At 38.6% G+C, this 21,903-nt stretch overlaps 1 protein-coding gene across 1 annotated transcript in view; it reads left to right on the forward strand.

The window, feature by feature from the left end:
• ARL8B (ADP ribosylation factor like GTPase 8B) overlaps positions 1–15,514 on the forward strand; it is an 82,251-nt gene extending 66,737 nt beyond the window's left edge. Inside the window, 3 exon segments of the mRNA XM_037800776.1 lie at positions 9,258–9,325; positions 9,598–9,668; positions 13,463–15,514. Coding sequence (XP_037656704.1) covers positions 9,258–9,325; positions 9,598–9,668; positions 13,463–13,512 — 189 coding nt within the window. The 3' untranslated portion in view covers positions 13,513–15,514.
• Positions 15,515–21,903: the final 6,389 nt, after the last annotated feature.

Here is a 21,903-nt window from a genome sequence, read left to right on the forward strand (position 1 = left end):
AAGGGAGTGGGAGCCACAAAGTTTTCACGATCACACAGTCATAAGCTATATAGTTATACAGTTATCTTCAAGAATAAAGGCTACTGGGTTGCAGTTCAATAGTTTCAGGTATTTCCTTCTAGCTATTCCAATACATCAGAATCTAAAAAGGGATATCTAAGTAATGCATAAGAATAACCTCCAGGATTACCTCGTGACTCTACTTGAGATCTCTCAGCCACTGAAACTATTTTGTTTCCTTTCTCTTCCCCCTTTTGGTCCAAGAAGGCTTTCTCAATCCCACAATGCCACGGCTGAGCTCATCCCCATGACTCATGTCCCATGTTGCCAGGGAGATTTATATCCCTGGGAGTCATATCTCATGTAGCAGGGTGGGCAGTGAGTTTACCTGCAGAGTTGGCTTAGAGAGAGAGGCCACGTCTCAACAACAGAAGAGGTTCTCTGGGAGTGGCTCTTAAGGCACGAATTTAAGTAGGCTTAGCCTCTCCTTTGCAGTAACAAACTTATAAGTGCAAGCCCCAAGATCAACGTCTCGGCCTTCTAAATTGGTAGCCCTCAATGCTTGTGAGAATATCATTAATTCCCCAGGTGGGAAATTTAATATTTCCACATTTTCCCCCAGTCCCTCAAGGGGACTTTGCAAATACATTTTTATTCTCTGTCCAGATTACTCTGGGATGTACTGGGGCTTCACACTAACCTGTACAAACCAATCAGATTTCACTCCCTATTCAGCGTTCCGTGTAATTATGTTGTTTGAATAAACTGACCATGCAAGGTAAGTTATTTAGTGTGTTACAAAAAATACAGATTTTGCACCTAACAAACATCTCTTCCTTTGGTCTCACCCAGAAAGTGAAGTTTTAAAAACACCGTCAGTATCATCCTTTATCCTTTATTCTGATTTACCTTAATCCTAACCAAGTCCATTTCATTCAAATCTCTAATTGAAGTCTGATCTCTTTTTTAGACTCTTAACATTTGCTGTATGGGGTAATGCTGACATTCCTTAGCTGCCAGACTCTGGCTCTGAGTCTCAGGAGTCACACTGATATTCAAAGTTCTAGAGACTGACAAGGTTACACACAAAGAACTCAGCATCTCAGAATTTAGAAATAGCCATTACAACTCAGGAATAGATTTGACTGCCATAAGAGCTTACAATCGAGGAGTCTTTATAATAAGCCTTCCCCTGATAACCTATGCTCTCAGACTCAATTCTTAAGAGTTTTGTACATTATAGTTATTCCATATTAGTGAGGCATTATAATATTTTTCTGTCCATTTCTGGTTTATTTCACTCAACATACTATCCTTAATATCCATTCACCTCACAATTTCACTCCTTCTTGTAAGCAGCTCAATATTCCATTGTATGTATACGCCACAGTTCACAATTCCGTTTATCAGTTGATATACCCTTAGGCCACCTCCATCCACTGCAAATCGTGAATATTGCCACCATAACCCTCACTGTGCAATTGTCCATTCATGTCCCTCTTTTCAGTTCTTCCAAGTATATACCCAGTAACCAAGTTGCAGAACCATGTGTCAACCCTATGCTTAGCTTCCTGGGGAACTACCACATTTCCCTCCAGATGGGCTGCACCATTCTCTACTTTTGCACCAACAGTGATTAGGTACATCCTTTTGTCCACATTTTCTCCAGCACTTGTATCCCACTGTTTATTTTTTACATGGTGTTATTCACATACCATATGTTCCATCGTAAGTAGACAATCAGTGGTTCCCTGTATAATCACATAGTTACGCATTTACCACTACTATCTAAATAAGGACATTTCCATTTCTTCCACAAAGAAAGAAGAAGCAAAAAAAAGAAAAAAAAATAAAGTCCCCAAAAAAGCAACAAAAGAAAAAATAAAATTAAAATGAAATACAATAAAAAAACTCAGGCAACACCATACCCCTTCCTTACCTCCATTCTTACAGACTTTTAGCTTTGATATATTGCCTTTGTTACAGATAATGGAAGCATATTACAATGTTACTGTTCTCTATAGACTCTGCTTTGCCTTGATTGTATTTTTTTCCCCAATACAACCCCATTTTTTCACTTTGCAAAATTGACATTCATTTGTTCTCCCTCATGTAAAAACATTCTTATATTTGTACCTTTAATTGCAATTGTTGACCACTCTAGGTTTCACTAAGTTATACAGTCCCAGTCTTTATCTTCTATCTTTCCTTCTGGTGTCCCACATGCCCCTAACCTTCCACAAAGAAAGAGGAAAAGTCAGAAAAAGTAAAAAGACAAAAGAAAAAGAAAGAAAAGAATGACACCTAAAAAGCAACAAAAGAAAAGATAAAATTAAAGTACAATAAAAAGTAAGACACCACCACCAATGTGGAGAATCCCATATCCCTCCCTTATATCCTCCTCTTATAGATATTTAGCTTTGGTATATTGCCTTTGGTACATTAAGGGAAGCATGATACAATGTAACTGTTGACTATAGACTCTAGTTTGCATTGATTGTATTTTTTCCCCATTACCACCCTATTTTTAACATCTAGCAGGGTTGACATTCATTTGTTCTCCCTCATGTAAAAACACATTTGTACATTTTATCACAATCATTGACTGCTCTAGGTTTCACTAAGTTATACAGTCCCAGTCTTTATCCTCCCTCTTTCCTTTTGGTGTCCCACATGCCCTAACCTTTCTCTTTCAACCATACTCACAGTCATCTTTGTTCAGTGTACTTACATTATTGTGCTACCATCACCTAAAATTGTGTTCCAAACCTCTCACTCTTGTCTTTTCCTATCTGTCTGTAGTTCTCCTTTTAGTATTTCCTGTAGTGCAGGTGTCTTGTTTACAAACTCTCTCATTGTCTGTTTGTCCAATAATATTTTAAACTCTCCCTCATATTTGAAGGACAGTTTTGATGGATATAAAATTCTTGGTTAGAGGTTTTTCTCTTTCAGTATCTTAAATATATCATACCACTGCCTTCTTGCCCCATGGTTTCTACTGAGAAATCCATGCATAGTCTTATTGAGCTTCCCTTGTATGTGATGGATCGCTTTTCTCTTGCTTCTTTCAGGACTCTCTCTTTGTCTCTTACCTTTGATAATCTGATTATTAAGCATCTTGGTGTAGATCTGTTCGGATCTGTTCTGTTTGGGGTACGCTGTGCTTCTTGGATCTCTAATTTTATGTCTTTCAGAAGAGATGGGAAATTTTCAGTGATTATTTCCTCCATTATTGCTTCTGCCCCCCTTCCCTTCTCTTCTCCTTCTGGGACACCCATGACACGTACATTTATGTGCTTCATGTTGTCATTCAGTTCCCTGACACATACATATTTTTCTCTTCTTTTCCCTATCTGTTCTTTTGCATAGGATTTCAGTTGTCCTGTTCTCCAGTTCATGAATCTTTTCTTCTTCCTTTTGAAATCTGCTGTTGTATGTCTCCATTTTGGTTTTTCATCTCTTCTGTTGTGCCTTTCATGCCTATATTCTGTCAATTGTTTTGTCAAACTTCCAAGTTATACCTTATGTTTACTCAATGTTTTCTTTATATCCTTCATCTCTTTTGCCATTTCTTCCCTCAACTCACTGAATTGGTTTTTGAATTGATTTAGCATGTTTATTTGAAGATCTTTAAAGATTGTTTCAGTTCCTGAATCTCAGTTGAAGCCTAAGTTTGTTCCTTTGACTGGGCCTATCTTCATTTTTTCTGGTGTGATTTGTAGTTTTCTGTTGTCTAGGCACCTGGTTTCTTTGATTACCCCAATCAGATTTTCCCAGATCAGAATGGGGTCAGGTCTCAGGAGGAGGCTGTATTCAGTATCAAGTTTCCTTGAGGGTTCATCCTAGAAGATTGACAGACTGTCCTGTGAGGCTTTCTAGACACTGTGCTTTTCCTATGCTGCCCAATGGGTGGCTCCTGTCAGCCTGTCACTCCCCACTGGTGTAAAGAGGTGTGATCCCTTTAATTCTCAGCCGACCCTGTCCTGGCCAGAGACTGAGGGCATCAGAAGCCAAGCTTAAGTTGTTTCTGGTTTAATTGTTTGTTTTCCCCCAGGCTTTGGGGTCTGAGTTCTGAAGAGAGGGCAGCCACTTGAGCTGGGCCTCACCCCCCTTTTCTTAGGGAAGATACACCCCTTAGGGAGTTATCTTCTGCACTTGAATTACTTCTTTGTCTCTCTGACTCTGTCAACTCCACCCTTGCCTGGGTCAGTGCTAAGAACTGAAAATGCCTGATGTTTTCTCCAATGAGCTACTCATATATTGAGAGAAAAAAACAAGGAGAACGAGAGAAAGCCCCTTTTCAGAGCCAATCCTTGGCCCCCCAGTTTTGCCTATTGGCCAAGAGATAGTACCTAGTTCTCTGGACTCTTTTTCTTGGGACGTAGCCGTTTTCCAGTATTCCAAGCTCAGCTATCTCCAAAAGCCTCTGCGTTTTTTTCCGTCTGTCAACCCCACCTCCTCCCCACTGGGAGTGACTTCAGGGTACTTTGTGGCTTGTTAGGGGTTTATCTGTGCTTGTAGCTTGTATTTAGCAGTCCACATTTGTTAATTAAAGCCACAGTTGGAGCTTGGTTGAGCTACATTCCCTTGCTCTCTGCAGGGACTGCTTCTTTCTCCCACATTGAAGTTTTGCAGTTCTGCCTGACATGCTGGTGGGGGAGGGGCACCCATTCTGCAGTTTTTACTTCAATCCTTTATGCTGTGAACTCAGCTGTTCCACCTATTCCAGGCTGGTGTACGATGTGTGAACAGACACGGATATGCCCCAACAGTTGTTCCAGACTATTTTTACTAGTTGTTCCTGGCTATTTACTAGTTGCTGTAGCGGACTGACTAAATTCCACACTTCTATATTGCCCCACCCCACCAGTGATTCTTATATTTGTGCACTTCATGTTGTCCATCATTTCCCTGAGATCCAATTCAAATTTTTCGATCTTTTTCACCGTTTGTTCTTTTGTGCGTTTGCTTTAAGTTGTTCTGTCCTCTACTTCACTTATTCTTTCTTCTGCTGCTTCAAATCTGCTGCTTTGTATCTCTTGTGTATTTTTAATTTTATCTACAGAATCTTTCATTGCTATAAGATCTGCTATTTTTCTGTTTACTCTTTCAAATTTTTCTTTATGCTTTTCTGCTGTCTTCTTGGTGTCCTTTATGTCTTTAGCCAACCGTTGAGGTTGTTTTGGAGATTTGTATGTACTTGTTTGATTAGTTTTTCCAAGTTCTGTGTCTCCTCTGGCTTTTTAATTTGGTCATTTGGGTTGACCGTATTTGCTTGGATCTTCACATGCTGTGAGATTTTCTATTGTTTTCTTGGCATTTGGTTATGTTAATAAGGTTATTTTGGGAGATGCAATTCAATTTGGACATCTGTATAAAATTTGGCAGAACCTGAATTTGCCAGAGTGCACTGTCCCTGTCTTCCTAGCAGAGGGCGCTTCTGGGCCACCTCTTCCCTTAAGCTGTTTTTCCCTGACTGCGGGTGTGCGTTGGGTGGGCTCCAAACCAGGTGGAAATCCAATCAGCACAGCAGTTCTCCATGGACACTTGAGACTGCCAGCCCCGGGGAGTGGGGCGTGGAGCGGGGTGGGCACTGTGAATTTTGGTGGGGAATCCGCTTGAGAGCATGGTGGGTCTGGTGATTCCCAAGCTTCCAAGTGGATTAATCTCTCAGTACTGCGAGTTTCACTTTTGCCAGCCCTCAGCCAGCTCAGAAGTGCTCTTCTTTCTTTAGCGTACGAGGTCCCTGTCTGCTGTGCCTCTGCAAGCCTCTGTGGGGTTGGGGAAGGGCTCTTGGTGCTTCTGTGTGGCACTCTCTCTTGTCCCTGTCTCTCCACCTGTGCATGTCATGGTCCTCTGTGGAGAAGGGATACAGGCAGCAGAACACAGACTGTCTCTCTTGTTTTGCTAATTGTCGGATTGGCCCTGCTCAGCTTTGACCTGAGGGGAGGGTCCCCCAGTTCTCCCTAAAACCAGACCCCTGCAGCTGCCTCCTTCAAGGTTTTGCACTGAGCAAGGACTTTGTGTATGGCTAACACAAGTCTTATGGTTCCTGAGTCCCCTCAAAGGCACTCCCACCTGTGGGACTGAGAAGGGTTATCTCCCCAGTTGCTTGCACAAATGGGGGTGTCGAGTGTGGAGTTCCTCCCTCTTCCACTCTGGCCGGCACATAGTGATCAACCCCGGTGGTGGTCATAGTTGAATAAACTCACCATGTCCTTTCATTTGGAATTTCTCCTCTTTTTCATCCAGGTTCCCACTATATATTGTAGAGGTCCTTCTTTAGCTGCTTGTACCTTGGAGCTGCTATCCCAGTCGTTTTCTTCCTTTTCTCTAGTTATTCCATGGGGGAGAAGTTTGCTCTGCCTCTCCTATTCCACAGTCTACCTAGCTGTCTTCTCTGCATCTCCACTTGGGTGTCTACCAAAGCCTATTCTTTTTATTCTAGATTAAAAATAGGTCTATATACCATACAAAAATCAACTTTTCTTGGTAAGCATTCACTGATGTAAGGATAAAGGAATTCACTGAGAAGATATTGAGTTGCACAGTCTCTGGGAAGACTGTAACCAGACTCAGAAATTAGGCTGGAGGAAGGGATGCAGACAGCTGCCAAGTTCATGCCCAAACTCACACCATAGGATAAGTCTGGTGACCACATGCATTGCCAAATGCCAGACACAGTTGCTTTGGAGGAAATAATCTAGCAGATTCCCCAATGCTGTTAGAATGGGTTCTCTATCCATACTTTGCATTACTAGGTTATGCATTCAGAGTTTTGGTGGGTTTATCCAATTGATCGATCCTAGATTATGCGTCCATGCCCTAGCTGAAAAAAATGCTGAGAAAGAAATTGCCTACAGAGGCAGGTTTATGAGGTAGAAAATTTCCTAATTGAAGCAAAAGGGCTATATAGCCGGGTAACCACAGACCTGACAACTGATCACAAATGATCATGATGTATTATTAGGAACTCATCCACTTAGAGCTTGAGAACCTGGAATGACTTAAGTAAGAATATGGGGAGGTAGCATCACAGGATATGACTCCCTGGGATGAATCTCAACCCAGCATTGTGGGATTGAGAATATCTTGACCAAAAGGGGGGATGCGAAAGGAAAATAAAGCCTTCAGTGGCTGAGAGATTCCAAAGGCAGTCGAGAGGTCACTCTGGTGGACATTCTTACACACTTAACACTTCTTAGGTTTTATTGTATTGGAATAGCTAGAAGTAAATACCTGAAACTACCAAACTCCAAACCAGAAGCCTTGACTCTTGAAGACGATTGTATAACAATGTAGATTACGAGGGGTGACAGTGTGATTGTGAAAACCTTGTTGATCGCATTCCCTTTATCCAGTGTATGGATGGATGAGTAGATAAATGGAGACAAAACCCAAATGAAAAATAGGGTGGGATGGGGGGGATGATTTGGGTGTTCTTTTTTTAAATTTTTTGTTCTTATTCTGATTCTTTCTGGTATAAGGAAAATGTTCAAAAGAGATTGGGGTAATGAATGTACAAGTATATGATGGTACTGTGAACAGTTGATTGTACACCATGGATGATTGTATGATATGTGAATATATCTCAGTAAAACTGAATTTAAAAGAAATATATGGAGAGGGATAAAATTGACAAAAGGAAGACAAAGCTGCCTGAAGATACTGAGATTCTGCTCTTAGTGCTCTGACTACCCATAGTCTTACTTAACATTCCCTTGAGAGCCCATGACATGCCTGGCTGTCTGTGCCTGTGCCCTTGTCTCTTTGTCCTTTGTACAAAATAAGAGTCTAGGCCTGTGAATAAACTTGGTCAAAGTAGCTGGAGTGGGCAGAGTGTGTAAGTGAAAGAAACACATGTGACAAAGTAGACATGATGATACTTTGTTAGGGTGGGCCAAAGATTAAAGTTCTCAAAACACTGACTTAGAGTATGATTGTTACCAAATAAGTTATGTTTTCTGTTTGTAAAGCAGAAAGGATATTGTTATCTGGGAAAGATAGGGTAATTGGGAAGGCCACCTCTGCTCTGCTCTCTTTTCAAATATTTAGCAGTTAGATAACATTTATTCCCAGAGTTCATGGCTATATTCATCTTGATGCCTAAAGTTATCCATTGTCTTAAATATTTATCAATGATGTTCTATACAATGGATTTGCAATTTTAAACATTTATGTATATGTTCACATGATTCGTAGGTGTTTTATGAGAGTCTATAAAAAATGGTTCTCTTGATTTTTAAAATTTTTAAAAATATTCACATTTTGGTGAGGATATATTAGGAAATAGAATGCATAACAGAGACTTAAAAGATTTTAAATAGTACTCTGTAGCACAGATTGAATTAAGGGTAGTGTTGTAGTTTGCTAATGCTGCCAGAATGCAAAACACCAGAAATGGATTAGCTTTTATAAAAGGGGATTTATTTGGTTATACAGTTACAGTCTTATGGCCATAAAGTGTCCAAGGTAAGGCATCAACAATCAGGTACCTTCACTGGAGGATGGCCAGTGGTGTCCAGAAAACCTCTGTTAGCAGGGAAGGCATGTGGCTGGCGTCCACTCCAGAATTCTGGTTTCGAAATGGCTTTCTCCGAGTGTGTTCCTCTCTGGGCTTCAGCTTCTCTCCAAAATGTCACTCTCAGTTGCTTTTGTGGCATTTGTCCTCTCTTAGCTTCTCCAGAGCAAAAGTCTGCCTTCCAAGGCCATCTCCAAAATGTCTCTGTCAACTGCAGTTCCTCTCTCAGCTCCTGTGCGTTCTTCAAAGTGTCCCTCTTGATTGTAGCAAGCTTGCTCCTTCTGTCTGAGCTTTTATAGGGCCCCAGTGAACTAATCAAGGCCCATGCTGAATGGGCGGGGCCACACATCCATGGAAGTTATCCATTGAAAGATCTTGCCGGCAGTTGAGTGATCATATCTCCACGGAAACATCCAATCAAAAGTCTCCAACCCAATCAACACCAATACATTTCCTGCCCACACAAGACTGTATCAAAGATAATGGCGTTTTGGGGGAATATAATGCATCCAAACCAGCGCAGGCAGCTATATGGTAGAAATTAAATAAATGCTAATTTGGATGATTAAATCAATATGATAACCCACCTGTTACACAGGTATACTTTAATATTATTGTTTGTGTTGACATTCTAGTTTTATATCTGTAGACAACAAAGATATGTTTCTGTGACATTAGTTTGTTAAAACTATTTTCTTCCATTAAAATTCACTCTTAATATCTTTCTTTTTTAAAGGTGCTAGTTCTTGGAAACAAGAGAGATCTTCCTAATGCCTTGGATGAGAAACAGCTAATTGAAAAAATGTACGTCTTAAAAATGACTGATGACATCTTAAAAAATTTCATTCTGAAGTATACTCTTGCCTGCTATTTTAACATTATTCAGTAATGGTTATGTCCATTCTTTTCAGTAGATAAACTTGGCCTACCAAAGAAGTGAGTCCTTAAAATCTTAGTAGTGGTAAAATATTTTCTGCAGCTTAGTGATAAAAGTAACTTAAGTAAAACTTGGGCTAAGAGTGATAAGTAGAACAGTTGTTTTAAGCACAGACTTATTCCCTTAATTCTCCTTCTAGGAATCTCTCTGCTATTCAGGATAGAGAAATTTGCTGCTATTCAATTTCTTGCAAAGAAAAGGATAATATAGGTAAGTAATAACTGGTATTTTTGAAAGAATTGGGGGATAATTGAAAGGAATGTCTAGTGCTTCTTATTGTTTCCTCCCATTTATTTTTAATTGACTTCCTTTATAAGATGCTATTGCTTTTGCCTTAGGAAAAAGAGTAGACATCATATCTTTTGAAAACAAATATAACATCATGAATCTGCTCTGTGCTATTTATAGAAGTAAGTGCAATGAAGCTATGAGGTTAGGCATGAGGTGTTATCAATTTATTGTATTAATTTTTGCAGAGCTATTATCCAGCTGTGCTTTATAAAAGATGACATTTTAAAATAGGATTTTAGAAAAATTGGTATACAGCAGTATAACATTGTTTTCATCTATTGCTTCAGTATATAACTGCAGTCTGTTAGCACTCTTGGAGGTATAAGCCAAAAATAGTCTCTATTTAATGTCCTTAAAGAATAAGTGTGGGTATCTTAACTTTAGTCCCAATAAATATGGTAAGTAATTATTTAATAAACAAAAGTATACTGAAATAAAGTGCAATAAACAGTGCTGAAATAGTAGGTTTAAAAAGTTTTTAATTTCACCTTTATTTAGTGTGCTTTGGTTCTCATCATACTGACTTATTTTGGAGCTAATTCTAGCCTGTATACCTACCCCACCACCCCGCATCATTCCAAACATGCTTTGATGAGCTCAGAGTGTTGATAGTATACTGTGGTCGATTCTGGGCTTCCTTTAAAGACCACTCAAAGCAGTCTAAGTCCCAGTAGTTTGCTGCCAGACAGAAAATTTCCTCTATTGAATGGATAGAATAAGCTGTTTGTTGCATTGGGAGCATTCAGTTTGAGAGTAGAGTGTTCATACACTACAGTTACATAAGAATTTATTTAAAAATTATTTTTTCCTATGTGGGAGGAGCTCTTGTTAAATGTTAAGATGTGCCCCCGAGAGAGCATTTACTTTGACCATGGCACCCCCACCAGTGGTCATTTGGTTGTCTAACTAGGGGCCTGATACTGGCATCTAACGGGTTGATGCCAGGGATGCAGCTAAACATCCCACATCCCCCACAGCAAAGAATTATCCCACCCAAAATGTCAGTAGGGCCAAGGTTGAGAATCCTTATTCTATGCTAACCATACTTTTCAGTACATGTGGTATTCTGTAAACCCATTACTCTCAAATATTTTCTTTACTGTTTTCTTAAATAGAAAAACAAAACAAAACAAAACAAAAAAGCTTTTGAAGGGAGAAAAAAATCCTCTGTGATTTTACCAGCATGACAAAACTAGCTGGATAGTTTCCTGAAAAAAATTTTGTGCATTCATTTATGAAGAAATGCAGGAGAGCTTCTGAGACTTGCTTTTGGATTTGTAGCTGATCTTCATAGTTTACTATATAGTTCATTAGTTATCAGGATCCATCTAACTCTGGCTTTGTAATTTTAAAACTTCTAGTTCTTGAAAGTTATCACTGTTATGCATATATGTTAAAGTTTACAATTTAAAAAAAATGGAAAAAAAACCCACAAAAACTTCTAGTTCACTTAGAGTATTATCAAGCCCAAGGACTGATTCACTCTAACTAGATTCACAACAAATACTTTGTAAACCAGAATGCCTCTTTATTTGGGGCAAGAAACACAACTAACCAGCTACCAAGTGAATTAGAATTCTTGAGGAATCAAGGCAGAAACACCCTCCTTAATTTCAGCTTTTCTAACATGTTTTGGTGCCAAATTTATGAATTTACTAATTTACTCCAAAAAGTGTTTAAGTGGACAAGGGTTGTTTGTATATTATATTTTGTTTCCTAATGTGGTGCTTAAAGTACCTTAATTCATTAAGAAAGTGTGTTCATTCACACTGTAGAACAAATTACTTCTGGGAAGATGATCTTTACAAAGGTTGCCCATACTTGTGATCCTTTTTGTCATAGAAGCTGACTCCTCCTTCATCTGAGTATCTTATTTCTTTTCTGAGTTTTTTTTCTAGTGTTAGGCAGTTATTTGTAGAATCTGGCCTTCTGTCCAGTCTGTCCATTGTTTTTAATTTTGTTTTTTTGTAAATTTCCTAAATATTTAAACTTGGCCATTTCACTTTCCGTTATACCTTTCTCCCAGTCAGTTCAAATGTGGGTGGTTTTTGCTGTTGTTGCACACTGCTGTCCTTTTAGAAGTGCAAATTGCCTATTTCTGCAGTTGGGTTGAATCATTGTTTCCACAGTGTGAGGTGGTTGTATTGTTCAGATCTTTTAAAGAACATCTCTAGACTGTGTATACATGTGTGGTTTATAGTTTCTTTAATGCATGTTAGCTTGAAACTAGGAGGTTGAATTTATACTCTTTTAGGATTGGAGAAAAGAGTGCTGCTTTTTAATAGATTATCACATACCCTTTACATGGATTAGTACATTTCAAAGAACTCAAGGACAGTAATTCCTTCTCTTCTCAATGTTTTGTGCTTTTTTTCTGGCTGTCTCAACTACTGTATCTTCAGCTGCTACCTATATGATGATAGCTTCCTAATCACCACCTCCACCCCAGATCCATACAGCCAAAACTACATTTTGGACATTTCCATATACATTGCATGCTGCACCTCAAACTTGTTAATGCCTGCCACTGAATTCTTATCTTTTTTCCAAAGCTCTTCTTCCTTAGCCACTATGGTAGTCATCAGCTCCATGACACACTTAGTCATTCAGGCCAGAACATTCTTTCCCACCCACTGCTGTCAGTGCTGCCTCTAATTCATGCTCCTCAATTTACTCTTCTTTATCCTTAACAGCACTTTGGCTTGTTTCAGGCATTTATCCCTTTCCTGTTCCTGGTGCAATACTTAGTCTCCATGTTGGCATTCCTCCAAATTGTCCTCCTTTGTTGCCATTGGTGTTATTACTAAAATAAGCTAATTTGACTTCCCTACTTAAAATTTTCCATTGCTTTCCTATTGACTTGACGATAAAACCCAAACTGTAACATCTTAGCATGGCATTCAAGGATATCTGGCTCCCTCTAGCTCAGAGTTTCTCAACTGAGGGGGATTTTGACACACACACACTTCTGGGGGTGGGGGAAGGAGAGCATTTGGCAGTGTCTGGAGATTTTTTTTTTGGTTGTCACACTGGGTGCAGGAGTACACTACTGGCATCTAGTGGTAAAGCCTTGGATGCTTCTAAACACTTGTACAGCGCACAGAAAAGCTCCTCCCAGCCAAGAATTATTCAGCCCAAGATGTCAGGGTGAGGTTGATAAACCTTGCAGTTGGTAACAACCCATTCTCCCTGTCCCTTTGCTTTAGCCACTTTGTAGCACTTGCAGTTCATCCAGAGTTTTATACTGTCTCATGCCTTTCTTTATTCTTTTGCTTGGAATTCTGTAGGTCTTCCTCCAGTCCACAAATGATCATTAGTTTCTTTTCCATCTAGTAGACTAAAAGCTCCTCAAGGGCAGAAAGAGGTTCTCCTGTATCTTTGCATTCCCAACACCTTATAATGCCTGATCTTACAGGCAGTCAGTAAATTTTTGAATGACTAAAAGGTGGTATGTACTGTCTTCAACATGATTTAATTTTTAAATCAGGAGACCCTTCAATCTCTTATAATTCCTCAGATTATCCTATTGAAACTCAGGCAATGTTGTATGTGTAGCTGCAGAAAGGCAGAAGAGGACACACCCTGTGTTGACTACAACATGTACCTTGAATGTTAGCTGTCTTTTCTAATATCATCTTTGTTTGATGTTTAGTTTACTTGACTTTGGTATCTTAATGCTTTTCTTTTTTTTTTCCTTCCTCCTCTTTATTTAGATATCACACTTCAGTGGCTAATTCAACATTCAAAATCTAGAAGAAGCTGAAGAATCACCTGAAGTCTTCCAGTCCTTCTTGGCTATAATCCTAAAACTATTGTCCGTTCCTCTGAAGTACTCCCCCAAATATGGTCCTTCCTAAACCCAAGAAATTGCCTTTTTTCAGAGTTTATTTCTCATGTGCACTGCTGAAGATCTGTATCCCTAATCCTTCATAAAGAACTGGCTAGAGTTGTCATGATAAAGTCAGCACACGCACACAAAGGCTTCTTGCACATACTTGTCTTAAACAGTGTGTAGAGCTTTTTTAAGAAACCACATTTTGACCATCTTAAATCAAGAAAATTGCATATTTCTGTTCTGGTCTTTCTGGGCCAGATTTTTATATTGATTTTCAGTAAAAGTCTATCTGTGGTATTTAATTATAGAGTCCAGTAGCTTTACACTGATACTGACTTGAGACAGCATGAAGTTTCTAGTGCCACACACAGTATTTAGAAAACCTTTAAGCCTGACTCAGGTGGGATATAAACATAGTGTTTATCTAATCTCACAAATGCATGTGAAATGTATAATTACACCTTAGGAATTTAAAAAAATGGTCTGCAAAATGGGAACGGAGGCACCAGATCAGTGTTCTTATTGGTTCTTTACACTGGTGAGGTCTTTCTTGATTGTTAAAAGCGCCTTCTGAGATTTCTTCCTCAACAGATTGCAGTTGGGTATATGGGAGGAACTAAGGCATGCTGTTTTGTATCTGTCCAGATCAATACTTCTATCTTTTATTTCTTTTCCTAGTTCAACACACTTTTTTAAGGGGTTGGGAATTGAAGATTTTCTCAGAAGCTTTCATGAATTTAGAGCATTCCAGCCAATGTAATAAAACCTGTTAAGAATGTCAGACTTTGTTCAGACACCTGTTTGTTGTTTCTATCTCCAGTCTTAATTCAGTGCTGCTGCATGACACTCTAACTCTTGACTTTTTATATCCAGTCATAAAGTTGACTTTCAGCACAAGAGATACTTATAAACAGATAAAAATTCTTATTTTTCTCTCTTACTGATGTAAGGTTTGGCACTCTTTTGTCTGGTGCCATTAGACATCTTGATTATTGTGACAACTCTAGACCTGCCTGCTTTATTTAATGTAATCATGCGCAACATCTACAGGTTGTTTAATAATCAGTCACACAGGGAACTGAGGAACTGATGGTGTTTATTCTTTGCTTCTATGATACAGAGATGTGTAAAAAAATGAACATGTTTTGTAGTTTAGCGATCTCCATATACATAAAGGGACGTATTAATACTGGTTCATTTGTAAGTTGTTGTTCATATAGACCACTGTTGTAGATAAAATTCTGTAGTACACCTGCTTATGTGTTGCCTCACACTGTATGTGATTGTTTCTTTTGTTAAGCAGCACTTATATTTAGACAGTGCATTTCCAAACATGTTGAGCACTCAAAGTGTAGTCAACAGTGAGTTCTTTTAATGAATACCAGTTTTATTTTATTGACTGCCATGGCCTTAAAAATATTCTGTACAAAATACTGCGCTGTGTTGCACAGACATTATTTGTTTTTCTCCATTCACATTTTTATGAATAGAATCTGGTCTTTTAAAATTCTGTTGTTATCCTTTGAAGCATGTTGCACACTTCCCTGTTGGGTAAATGAAGGGATATTTAAACTTGCTATGTCTTTCAACACCATTAACGGTCACGGAACCATTACAAAGAATTGGCAGTTTGCTTGTGCCTAAAAGGAAGAATCAGAACTAGAATGTGTAACTTTGTGGAGACCTCAGAGGTTTGTTAATTGGCCTATAGCTAGATTTTAATGTGTTTGTGTGTCTGTTCGTTGCTTTCAGCATTTCAAGACATCCAGACACTACTATCATCATTTTCCTGTGCATTAACTTCTGCATGTGAAAACTTAACAGTTACTGAACTTTGTAAATATGTGAATTTTTTTATTTAGGTGGCTGCATTTTTGTCTGTTTACTGCTCTTCTCAGCTTTATTCAATAAACTTACATTTTGAGGGTTGTATTGGCGATTTTAACTTAAAAGGTGCATCATGATGGAAGGTGCTGACTTTATTGGAAGGTGATGGAAAGATAAAAGGTCCATAGACTTTGTGCTAGAAAGAAATCAACTCTGCCCTCAATGAATTGGGTCTGTGGGCTAGTTAAAATAGAAATAAACTTTTAAAATATAATCCACAGAATTGATATTGTGATTTTTTTGAAGGGGGAGGATGCCACTATAAAAGTGAGCGTTTATCTCATTGAAGCTATTGGAGAAGTGATTTTAAGTTTTTTTCCACAGAAAAGTTCAACTTGGGTTTCCCTCTTTATATACATATGGTCATTCTGTAAGACCAACCCTCTGTGAATTGTATGTGTGATTTAGCATTTTTGCCCCTAGAATATCAGGTCTAAGTTCTTACTGAATTGGTGGAGCCACTTAATCGGGCATTCAATTTGAACCCCTTCTTACCAGCCTCCTACTAAAGAGATTTTTGAACAAGGAGGATTGAGACTTCTAAAATAAGTCCATTTGATCTGTGAAGTAAATCAGATATATTGGACCATGGCTGCTTTAGTGTTCATTATGATGTGTTTTGACTGAGTAAGTAGTTGCCTTGCCAGTTCTATCCACATAGACTCAAGTTACACGGAAATCGGGTTGATTTGGTAATTCTGACCTCTCACAGGGATCTGACAGGTTGAGAACTGCAGTGGAAACTTAAATTTAATGAAGCTGGCACCATAACTTGTAACTGCTGGAGCTCAGCATTTTGTCACTGACTTTAAAGGTCTTGCCCGCCCTCACGTGTATGCCAGAGTGAAGAGACTTGAAGAGGAAGACAGGAAAGCAAACACTAGCCTTACATACTTCCCATAAGTTTGCAGTTCTACAGATATTGCGGCCCACTGCAGGTGTTTCCTGTTGATTAGTAAATAGCCTTCACACAATTTCTGTTTAAAATTCAGCTATTAATAAAAATGGTCACTTTTGTAATTGCTGCCTCTTGGGTGTTCTTAGGGAAACAGAAGCAGGTCATTGACATGTTAGATGCACTGCAATGGGAAGTTTCTTAATCTAAGCATCAGCGATAATCATTCATTATACCATTTCATTAACAAGCCCTCTCTTCAATAGGATAATTCTATTTTTAAATCCCAAGGTAATGCAGATTTCCCAGCAGGAATTAGGATGTGGGCAAGATATCTTAGTCTCATTTTATTGGGGCTTGCAGGGCTTGCATTCATAAAGGGAAAACCCATTTAGTTTTCCCATCTGTAAAATGAAAAGTAGAGGAGTTTTAACATAATTTCTTCCACTAACAGGCTGTGATTCTAGCTGCCTAGAGATTTGGATGGTGGGTGAAGCAGAAAGCAGAAAAGAGATGAAAACTCCCACTTGCCCTGGTGAACATAAGTTGATGTTGCATATTTTTTCCATTTGAAAATAATCCAAAAATACAGAAATATTTACATTTTATAACTTAAATATATAGTCAATGGCTGGAGATCAGACATTTCACAGAAGGATATACTAATGTAAATTTTGTTTGAGGGAAGTGTTGTAAACATAGAGGCTTATATTTTGAAAGGCATTTAAAAATTTCAAAGCATTTCTCCCAGACAGCAAAAAAAAAAAAAAAAGTATATTCTCAGATACACTGTGGGAAAATACATTCCTACTACCAATTTTGGGATAAATGGTTTAGAGGTAATGTTTAACAGTACAACTGCTTTGTAGTTAGGTTCTGCTAGAATTTATTTAGAGTTTTGCAGAACCCTGGAACAGTTCGAAAATACTTTCAAAGTAATGAGAGGGGAAGAAAACATTAAAGCTCATGTGTTCCCTTTTGAACATAGGCAGTAGAACATTTAACAGATTGCTGATTGTAGTATCTCCTCCAACCAGCTCTTTATAACGTACAACTGTGGCCTCCCCTCAGTGTTGTGCAGTTCCCATTATTAATTTGGTGAAAATCCTTCCAATTCCAGAATTAAGTGAATGCTTAATTAAGGAACTGTTTTGTTTCTGTTTTAATTTTAAGGGGGTTCAACAGTTCTACATGCTGCCACCCCATATATGAGAACTGGGTAACTTTTTTTTTTTCTATTCTCATGTATCATTCTCTAAGGAAAAATAAATTGCTATTTGTTAGTGCTAGCTCTCCTCATCATTCAAAGAAGGCTTAAGAATTTATGACTCCTACTTTCTCTGGAAGCATCAAGTTGAAAACTTAAGGACTGATGCATGCTACCTGCATGGTGAGTGTCAGTTCTTGATGGATGGTTATTGCCAAAAGAGAAATAACAGACTAAGCTGCAAGGCAACAAAGGCACTTATTTGGGGTCTTAGAATTGCAATTCAGGGAGCACAGATTCACGTAGCAACCCAAATAGTTCCCGATCTTGGCATTTTCAGGCAAGGGTTTGATCTTGTGCTTTGTTTTATGGTGCCCTGTTGAACTTGGGGTTTTGAGGAAGATTATTGCTTGAAGCTTTGCATACTTTGGCAGTTTGTGATATTTGGCTGATACTTGCTTAAGAGTAATCTCCAGAATGACCTCCCAACTCCATTTTAAATTTCTTAGGCATAGTAACTCTGTTTTGTTTTTTTTTTACACTACATTTGATTTTGTGTTCAGTAGTTAGAACAGGTGGGAAGGGAATAAATTCCATTTAATTTTTGAATAAGTTGATTTTAATAGGTAAATCATGTGATTTAAAGTTTTGAAATATGTGAAAAGATATATGAAGTTTCGATCCCACCCATGTCTGAATAACCACCACCTATCACCATCTTGGCCCTTACAGGTAACCTTTATATTAGTTTCTTATTTTTCCATTGTTTATGCAAAATACAAAGAGCAGACAGAAATAAATATGCTTATTTTTATCACTGCCTTCTAGACTGTAGCCTATTAATTTGCAGAGGCCTTTTGTCTCCCACTTAGTATGTCCTAGAGATCTTCCCATAGAGTGTGTTCCTTGTTCTGTTTTAGAACTGTGTGGTTCCTATTTCATTGTGGTGGGGTGGGGATGGGTTTCCTTGTTTGTGGGTTCCATAGTTTTATTTTAACTGGTCCCCAGTTGATAGACATTTGTTTGCTTATAACCTTTTTATTTTATAAATAATAGTGCATTGACTCATTCTTACATGTGCAGCAATTCACAGAAGCATATCTGAGTCAAAGGGTAAATGTGTTTTTAATTACTATAGGAATCACCAAATTGACCGTCCTAAGGGACATGCTGGTTTTTATTGCTAACAGTGTCTGTTCCCTGTGTCTTGCCAACAGTGTGTTGACATACTTTTGTATTTTTGCCCATCAAATAGGTGGGAATGATAATTATATTCAATTTTGAAACAATGTGAAATTCACCTCCACTTACAGAGAGCTGGGAACAGCATTCACTTAATTCTGGAATTGGAAGGATTTTCACCAAATTAATAATGGGACTATAGGAGCTCACCCCCATTTATGCTTGTGTTTATTACCCCCTCCTATATATATATTATACACACACATATATATATAGCTTCAGAAAGAGGCAGTAATCAGTTTTAAAAGTCAATGCATCACTTTTTTCACATTATTGCTTTAATCATTTATAAAGTCTGAGTAGAAAAAAATCCCTTCTTTTGATAGATTCTCTTAACTCTGGTTTTTCACATAGGAATCTCTGAGACTATCCTCTGAGGTCATCACCAGGTGGGAGCCTTTTTCTGGCTTTGCAATTTTAGGAACATAGTGAATTGATCCATGCACTCAGACACAGCCTTCTTATTCTAAAAACATGGTATATCAGCCTGTATGGAGGATGGAAGAGATCTGTAAAGGCACTGAAATACAACTGTTAGCCAGGTCACCTCCCTTCCACTATCAAAGTAAGGAGACTGAATTTGGATCACCTTGTGGGATGTAGCTCAAACCACAGAACTGTGATTTATAAAAATTGCCACAGGTTGAGTTACATAGAACTGGAATTAGAGCTTTTTCAGCTGTTCTTTTTGGTGAGTTTTAGCCCTTGCCCTACTTAAACTATGGTTGCAATAGACATGGTTTTCTCCTAAGATAGTATTTTGAAAGTAAGGGGCTTCATTGTTGAACTTTGCAAAGTCACTCTGTGGAGCTACAATTTGGATATCTGTAACCAAGAAGTTGGGAGTTAGGGAATGATGATGATTACTGAATCATTGTATAGATATTCCTTTTTGCTTTCTGGTATATTAGAGTAGACAGGGAAATAACTGAAATCTCCAAACTGTAATCCAGCTGCCTTGATTTCTGATAATGATTCTATAGCCTTGATCTTGTGCCATTGTGATTATAAAAACCTTGTGACTAACCTTCACTTGTACCCATGTTTTCTGGTTTTTCAACTTTAGTCTTATGATCACTAAAGACAGCCCCTAATGTTTATTAATGAAGGGTCTTGGGTCAGCCCAGAACTAACCCACCCCAAGCCCAAAGTTATCTTGATAACTGAAGCTGTATCTAGCCAAAATGGGCCTGCCTGACATGCACAGTAGCCTAGACTTCAACCTGTAAGTCACCTATTCCTCATTATACTAAAAATCATGCCTGTCATCATATTAAGGCTGCTATTTTTGTACATATGCTCTGTGACTAAGCATGTAATAAATTTGTGCATGCTCAATAATTAGATCACCTCTAAATACATCATCTAGAGCCATTGTGCTCATTATCCTAAAACCTGTCCATCTTTTAATACTATAAAACTATCAAGTACTGCAGTTCATGGAGACAGATATTTAGGCCAATAGGCTGTCTGCTCTCCTGCTTTGCACCTAGCAATAAACTCTTTCTTTGAAACCCTAGTGTCTCAGAAATTGGTCATTTGAGTGCATCAGGCAAAGAATCCACTGCCTTGGTCTGGTATCATGTCTGGCAGTTGGACTTCTCAGTCTAGATTCTTAGCTGTACGCTCTTCAGCACCCTCAGAGAAAAGCCATTTTTCCAATGAAAGTGCCCCTTCAGTATTCTTTTTTTATCAGTACCCTAAGGCTCTTGTGAGATTATGTATTGAAAAACCTATTACAGTCAAGCCCATCTTAAAGAGTTGTCCCAATCTTATCAGCTATCTTAAAGGAAAACCTAAAGTCTAAAGAGCTAGTCATAAGATATTCCATTTTTTTAAAAAATTCAATTTAATTTGAGAGGAAAACACTTGGAAATTTGAGGCTGAGCCTTGCAGGGCATTAATGTCAACAAAGATGCTTGTGGGGTGGCTTGTCAAGACTAGAGTGGCCTGTCTCTTTGCTTGAGAACTAGCATTTACATGTAAATAGCCCCGGACTAAAGTGTTGGAGACCTGAGCTCTTTGTCTGCCTTGAGTCAATTAGCTCTGAGAACTGAGTCCCACCCTTTTGCCCCCTCCCACTCCCAGTCTGATTCTTCTTTTCCAGCTTGTGAATAGGCCTCACAAGGTTTTCTGTGAATATTAAATGAGAACACATATGAAAGTGCTTTGAAAACCATAAAGAGCTATACAACCAGCAGATATTGTCAGTTTTGCCATGAGGAACATCTTTCAGAAGTTGGATGTTTTTCTCTGGTTATTAAAAGACTTATTTTTTATTAGAGTTTGTCTCTAATGTGTGAACAGCAGCTGTCATCAATGTGGTCTACAGTTGACTCTGGTGCAAGATAAAATTTAAAATTTCAATAAAATCGCTTAGGAAGGAAACAGACAACATGCAGCTTAAAATTCACATTCAGTTTGCAAGTTCCAGGAGAATTCAGGGTCAAAAGACTGGCTGAAACTCTCATTTTACTCTCTTTTTACTGCTTGGGCAGATCTATCCCCCACGATGTGGGGGAGAAACAAGGCTCAGTGAACTAAGCCTTGGCTCTGTGCCAGCTACTGTGTTGTCATCAAATGTTTCTTTGAGCTCTTTCTCATTACTCAAGACACCACCTCTGTATTGCAAAAAGTCCCCTGACCCTGAGAATGTAATCGAGTGTCACAAGACAGTTTATCATCGTCTTAATCACTCAACCAAACTGACTTGCCTCCCCACCTGTCACATCAGGTCTTGCTTCCCAAACTTTTAAGGAACACTGGTGTAACAGACATGTGGACTAAATTTTAGGGAGGGTAAACCTTAGCAGATATTTCCAAAAGCAGCAAACAAAACCTCAGACTGTTGAAGCATCACATGAATGCCATAGCCGTTCAGAGCTGAAATTTCAAACCTTATTTATCACAGGAAGTAGATACAGTAAAGTGATTTTACCAGTAATCTATCCCAAATCTCAAAGGTTAGGTCACTGCTGCGGTGCACAGGAGTAGGAGGGGCAGGAGGGAACACTGTTAGAATCTGGTAAAAATAATTTGGTGATGGTAACAGGCTTGACTTTTTTTCTTCAGTATTGTATTTCCAAGA

This window comes from Choloepus didactylus, chromosome 1, assembly GCF_015220235.1.
Source record: "Choloepus didactylus isolate mChoDid1 chromosome 1, mChoDid1.pri, whole genome shotgun sequence".
Taxonomy (NCBI): Eukaryota; Metazoa; Chordata; class Mammalia; order Pilosa; family Megalonychidae; genus Choloepus; species Choloepus didactylus.